Raw genomic sequence first — 6342 nt, 5'->3', positions numbered from 1 at the left:
AAGTCAAGGACCGCTCCTATAGCTCCTCGGCGGCGCTCGGGGGGAGAATCCCACCCTAAAGCAGAGCAAATGACTCCAACTTCGACGCGACGCGAGGGGGATGCTCGGGGTGGAGGAGCAGGCGGCACGGTCGGGACTGCCCGGAAAGGCAAGAAAAAGTTTAAAGAGAATGACAAAAAAAAATAATTAAAGGATTTTCGAGACGTTGCAAAATTAACACTGAGTGGATGTATCAAAACTGTCCTCAAAAATATTTACACTCAACACGCAGGCTTCCTTACTAATACTATGTTAGCTTCAGGCTAACCTCTCTTCACTAGCACCGTGCCTCAAGCGAATCAATTTGCATGGGCTCTTGCAATGTCTGAGAAAGATCGGTTTCTTCTGCCCCTCTCTACCTTGTACTTTCCCCTCCACGGCGGACTGATGGTGTTAGCCTCACATCGCCATCTCGGCCTCCAAAAAGGGAAAAGGCGAAAATACAAGGCCCGCTGGCCGACCCGGGCGGGAGTGGTGGTCAGGATAAAGAGAATGAGGCTCAACGAAGTTAGGCCTCCCTTCTTCCTTTCCAACCCTATCGGCCTGGGCCTGGGCCTTGGGGCGGGTCAGACAGATGGTTGCGACCGCTCCGGTTCCGCCCTGTCGGTACCCGCCCGACCCACCCCTATCCCGCTTGCATCTCACCGACTCGTCATAATTAGCGCTTGTCGCGGAAGCATTCCCCCGCCGCTCGTGTCACTTACACTCAGCCCCGCCCCACCCCACCCCGTCCCGCAAGGCCGCGCCCGGCACCCGGCACTTGACTTAATCTGAGGGCTTCAGGGGCGTAGGGCTCTTACTATGATGACGTGTTGGGATCAGAGACAGCTGAAATAATGTTAACTCGAGAAGAATAAAGTAGAGAGCGCAACTACGGGCATAAGGAAAGGATACATCTTCCTTCCTGATTCTTAGGTACTTCTCAATCGCCGACATTTCCTGTTTAAATTCAGAGAAATTCTATCTCGACTCCATCCTGGTTAGAATGGGACCGTAGACACTCTGTTCGAACCTCGACTGGTACCACGGTCATCATTGAACGTAGTAACAATGAACGTTCGTTGCGCAATCCCCGGTGTGGGTGGCGGCGGTGCGGTGGCGGTGGTGGCCCTGGGGGTGGTAGCGGGCGCGGGCCGGGCGGCCCTTAGGGGTAGCGACGCCCGCGCCCGCCGCGCCCGCCTGCGGGAGGCTGGGGAACTAGGTGATCGATACCAGCCACGCCCAACAGCCTGGCGGGCGGGGCCCGGGCAGCGTGGTGTGTTCCCTTGTGCACCACGTGGCCCGTGTGTGCGCGGGTAGGGACGGACCTCCGCCACGCGGGGGCTGCTGACCTCTGGAGGCCCGGAGGAGGCTCAGGCGCAGCGCCACGCCTCCAGCGGGGCTGTAGGGACTGCTGACACCAAGTGGGCTCGGGGCGCCAAAGCCTCCAGCGGAACTGTAGAGGGGCTGCTGGCACCTAGTGAGCAGTGAGCTGGGGGCGCCGCTATAGGGTCTGCTGACGCCCTGTGGGCTCGGGGCGCCGTGCGCCTAGCCTCCAGCGGGGGTTGCTTATCTCTGCGTCACATCTGCCATAATCTCTGCTCTGCTTCTGCTCAGGAGCGGCAGGCCTTCAGGGCCACGGCCACAGGTCGGCAAGACAGAACGTCAACAAAAGCCATGAAGGCCTTTGCGGCAGTACACAGGACACGCCGCCCACGGGCAGCCGAGGCTTCATGTATAAAGTACAAGGTGGACGCCGAGCCCAAGGCCAGCGGGAGGGAGACAGAGGTAGGAGGGGAGGGAGAGAGAGGGAGAGGAGAGAGGAGAAGAGAGAGAGAGAGCGAGGGAGGGTCTGGAGGGCCGGAAGAGAACGAAGGTGACGTATTCAGGTCAAGGAAGCGCAAACACTGGCGTGCAGTACTGCAAACTGGGCCCGGGCTCGCATTGTATGCACGCTGCGCGGTGCTCTGCGTGGGCGGTGTCCCCCCGGGAACCACGAGGGGCGAGGGGCCATTCGCGGCACAACCAGAAGGGAGCGAGGCAGAAGGGGTTCAGCACGTTCAGGATGGCTAGGGCCGGTGCTCTATTACTCAACTTCAAAGGGGGGCTTGAAATGTAAATGTAAAATGTAAATTTACTTAGGTGTCCGATCTTATGATTCACCTCGTATTAAATTAATGAAAGAAAATCATTCAAAAAAAATATCTAGAGAGTTTAAGTACAAAGTTCAAACGTTTTTCAATCAAGATGACAGACTTTTGTGGGTGTTTTGCTATCTTATCCACTGAGCAAGTCGGTTGGCGAGGAGCAGAGCGGCGCCTGAGCCGTGAGGAACGCGACGGCAAATATGTCGGGGGTGCATCCCTCCAACTCCAACCCCCCGGGCCGACCCCCTTTCCACATGCCATGGGACGGGACGAGCTGGGAGGGGCGCCGGGACAATCCGCCTTTAGTGGGCGTGGGTGAGAGGCGGCCGCGCAGCTGCACAGCTCATTCCTTCAGCGCCGCGAGCCATTCCTTGGCTGTCGGAGTCGGAGCGGCGGCGGCGGCGGCAGGGGCAGTCGCGTTGCGCCTCGCCTGCGAGGGCTGCAAACAACCCAACGCTCATCCCGGCGAAGCAGGAATTCGAAAACAATGTGATAAATCTCCGCCTCGATCGGCAGAGAGCTGCCAGGGGGGCCAGCAGCTGGCAGAGAGGGGCAGGCAGTCCGGGGAGCTCGGCGCTCCGCTCAGTGCCGCGTGATCCACTCCCACCCCCCGCCCTGCGTCCTTTTTCCTTGGGTTCTAAAAATGATTTGGGTTATCGGCGGATCCCGGCCCGCGGCAGCAGCAGCTCTGGGCCGCGGTGAGAGAGGGTGGCAATCCTGTCCAATACTCCCAGCCAGCCCGGCGGCCCCGGGCCGCAGCAGGGTCCGCAGGGGTGGCCCCCGGCCCCGGTCCCGGCCGCGCCCTCGCGCTGAGGGTTCGGGGGCCGCCCCACCCCGCCCCGCGCCCCCGGATAAGTCAATGCGAGGACGTGCCGCGACTTGAAACTCTCCACTTGATGTCAGTCATTCGGACATTCCGGGAATTTCGAAGCGCGCGCGGTACACGATGCGGTCGAGAGGGAGCACGGCTGCGGGGGTGCAGCTCTCAGCAAAGAGCGGTGTTTGTTGGGGAGCGGGGCCGAGCTGACCTGCTGGGCAACGATTATCATCAAAAGCATGACTGTGGAACAGATAGGGCGGGACGTGAAAGCACCCTTTTCGCACTCGCTCTGCGTCATGCGGGAGGTCATATCAAGCAGCCCCTCCCCCCGGGATCCTACAACCCCCGGGCTGGCGCCTTCTTCGGGGAAAGTGTAGGTTTTGGATCAGACGAGCAGGCCAAAGGGAAGCTCTTGCTCTTCTTCACCTCTTCGTTAAGCGGTGGGACAAGACTGGAGCCATCACGCGCGGCACGGCTCAGCAGTGCGCAGTGGCTCCTCGGTACCGTCGGCGCGCTCGCAGCCGGGAGGGTGAGGAGGGGGCCCGGCCCGAAGGGTAGGGGGCGCTCCCTCTGAAATAACACGGCGACTGAATTATTGAACCACCACTCCCCGCCCCGCGCCCCGCCCTTAACACTCCGGGACAGGCACACTGTTGTGTCAGGGCGTGACCCGGCATGGTGTTCCACCCCGCCCCGCCCATGCCCCGCGCCCCGCCCGCCACGTGTCCAGTGTCCACGCTGATGAATATGAGTCCCGGGACGCGTGCTGGGCGATAAACAGGGGCGCTTCGCGGCGCCACGCCCGGGGCGTGGGTTGGGGAGGAGGAGTGGGAGGGAGGCAACAGGAGGGGACACACACTACACAACACACACCTCTGAGACACAGCGGGGTAGCCATCGACTGGAAACTCATCCTCATCGGAAACCTACCCCTTTTTGGTGGGGCACAACGGCATCCCCGACAGAGCAACCCCACTTGAGCGCCAGCTCCACGACTCGTCTTCAGCCTGGAGGGTAGGCAGCCCCGCTCGACCCATACGCGTTGCAGCTCGCTAGCTGCCTACCTCCAAGGCGCCCCACCAGCTGACCAGCCACGGGCCACGGGCACCTTCAACCCCGAGCACCTCGACAACCCCAGCACCTCGAGCACCTTGAGCACCCAGTGCTTCGAGCAGCCAGCACCTTGAGCACGCGGCGCACAGGAAGCGGGCACGGCGTGACTCGCGACACGTCCACGAGCGTGACCAGCCGCGGCGGCGGCGGCGGCGGGTGGCGGCATCGCCGTCGGCGGCGCAAATCAGCCGCATTGACAGTCTGACGACGTCGGAGCGCGGAGCGCTGCCGAGGTGTCGTGGGGAGAGGATGTCGAACCTCATCGGCTCGAGCACCAAACTGCCGCCCCGCCCCGCCCGGTCTCGCACGTGACGCACGGCGCTGACAGGAGCAGCCAGCATCGAGAGCAGCATCCTTCCGCCATTTGGGACCCCGACTGCTCGGTAATGACACCCGCCGCACCAGAAATACCGCCGCGGGTCGCACTAGGGAGGGGCCGGGGTCGGTCGCTGGCCTCCTACATTGCCTCCTCCTCCTTCTCCTCCTCCTCCACTACCTTCTCCTCTTGTGGCAACAACTCTCTTTTTTTTTTTCGTGTTCGCCCCGCACTGAAAACAAGGCGTGGCTCTGCAGCGCCGCGCTGCTCTGGAAGCAGATTCTATGAATAATCTCCGCGACCATTCGCGCCGCGACCCCATGAATTACACAGCGAGGGGGGAACACGGCGCCGGCGGGGGGTGGTCGGTGCAGTCGGTGGACTAGAATCGTTTTACTATTCTTAACCTAAAATTCTTCTAAATGTTGGTGAAATCTGTGAATATTGACTTCGGCGATAACTGATACCAGGCTGGTTACACTGTCCACCACTCAGCAAGAAAGCGGGATAAGCGAAATGTAGGACCGGACGGCGCCGAGTGGGGGTGGGGGAGGTTTGGGGGTGAGGGGGTGGGTTTGGATGAGGGTGGGGCTTAGCCACCAAGCACCGCAGGTGCGGAGGTAGACGCTTCATTTGAGATTAGAGAAAACCAGAGGGTGTCGCCCATCCCCTCGGTACGGCACGGTGCCTCATTCATTTTTCTGCCGTAATGCATGTGGACAATTTGGCGGAGCGCCGATGGGGTGGGGGGTCCCGTGCAGACTCTAGTTAATCCGCTCGCGGGCGCCACCTGGGGCCCGGCCGGGCCTGGCACCTGGGGGCCGCGCCCGCCCCGCGCGTGAGGCGGCCGGCGCAGCTGACGCACGCACGCCATAAGCCCCGCCCCGCGCGTGAGGCGGCCGGCGCAGCTGACGCACGCACGCCATAAGCCCCATGCAATATTCGACGCTATAAACATTCAATTGCCGGCTTATATCCGTGGCTCGTTGGAACTTTACTCGCGTCAACGAGGCCGCCTTCGTGCATTACCACTACGTTAAGTATTTAACAAGTATATTTGGACTTACCGGCGAGTAGATCTCCACTTCCTTGTAGGGGTTGACGGCGACCAGGATGGATCCAGTGTAGGTCTGAGAGCTGGAGTTAAGGAAAAGAAAACATTCGCAGACAGACAGACGAGAGCCGAAAACACAGAGAAGCGAGGCGCGAGAGGCCGACGCCTGTCAATAGTTGGTCGTGCCACGCACAGCAGCGGCGGGGGCTGAGGGTGATGGGAGGTGGGGGAGTCACGAGCGAAGAGCGTTGTGCAGTTTGGCGGGTGAAAGGAAATAAAAAATATAGGGGGAAAAGTGGGAAGAAAAAGGCCACCATGCCCCACCGCTACGCACATCGGCCCGGACTCTGCGGCGGTGGTTGGGAAGGGCGGAGGGGGTGGCAGCGGAGGGGGCGGAAATGTCATCAACATTCTCGCTGCCGACCGAGTTGGCGCGGCGATCGTGCAGGGGTGGCGGGGCGGCGCTGCGTCGAGCGCCCCTTCTCGTCCCCGCAATAAAATACGAAATGCCACCTTTGTTGTCGCAAACGTTTGAAAAGCATTAATGAAACTAAAAGAGTGAGTAGTGTATAGCGCGCGTGTTTCTGGGCAGTGTAAGCGTGTTATCATTATCGTCCGAGCGACTAGGGGCCATATGGCACCTTAGAAGGCAAACCCGCAAACGCTGTAGCGTGCACAAAACACACGGCAAACTGATTACAATAGTAATCACCGCACATGCCATGTAGTACAGATTTCCATGTGTAAGCAAGCGCAGGCATGCACTCTGACTTATCAGTGTCCCGTTAATGTTTCCTGCTGAAAATTAGTGTTAGAGACGAAAAACGTTTGGAAAACACATTTCGAGATCTCTTTCTAAAAAGGGCTGTCAAAT

General features: G+C 60.2%; 1 protein-coding gene across 2 annotated transcripts in view; it reads right to left on the bottom strand.

The window, feature by feature from the left end:
- The window catches only part of LOC113205440 (myosin-I heavy chain), a 50485-nt gene that overhangs the window by 20396 nt on the left and 23747 nt on the right, over positions 1-6342 (bottom strand). For both annotated transcript variants that reach the window (XM_052267184.1, XM_052267185.1), the window contains exon 3: positions 5482-5544. In XM_052267184.1, the coding sequence (XP_052123144.1) occupies positions 5482-5544 (63 nt within the window). The remainder of the gene's footprint in view (positions 1-5481; positions 5545-6342) is intronic.

The sequence above is a fragment of the Frankliniella occidentalis genome, unplaced genomic scaffold, assembly GCF_000697945.3.
Source record: "Frankliniella occidentalis isolate FOCC.00 unplaced genomic scaffold, Focc_3.1 Scaffold47, whole genome shotgun sequence".
Classification (NCBI taxonomy): domain Eukaryota; kingdom Metazoa; phylum Arthropoda; class Insecta; order Thysanoptera; family Thripidae; genus Frankliniella; species Frankliniella occidentalis.
The sequence above is the reverse complement of the archived record's forward strand: the minus strand, read 5'-3'. Positions and strand labels throughout refer to the sequence as shown.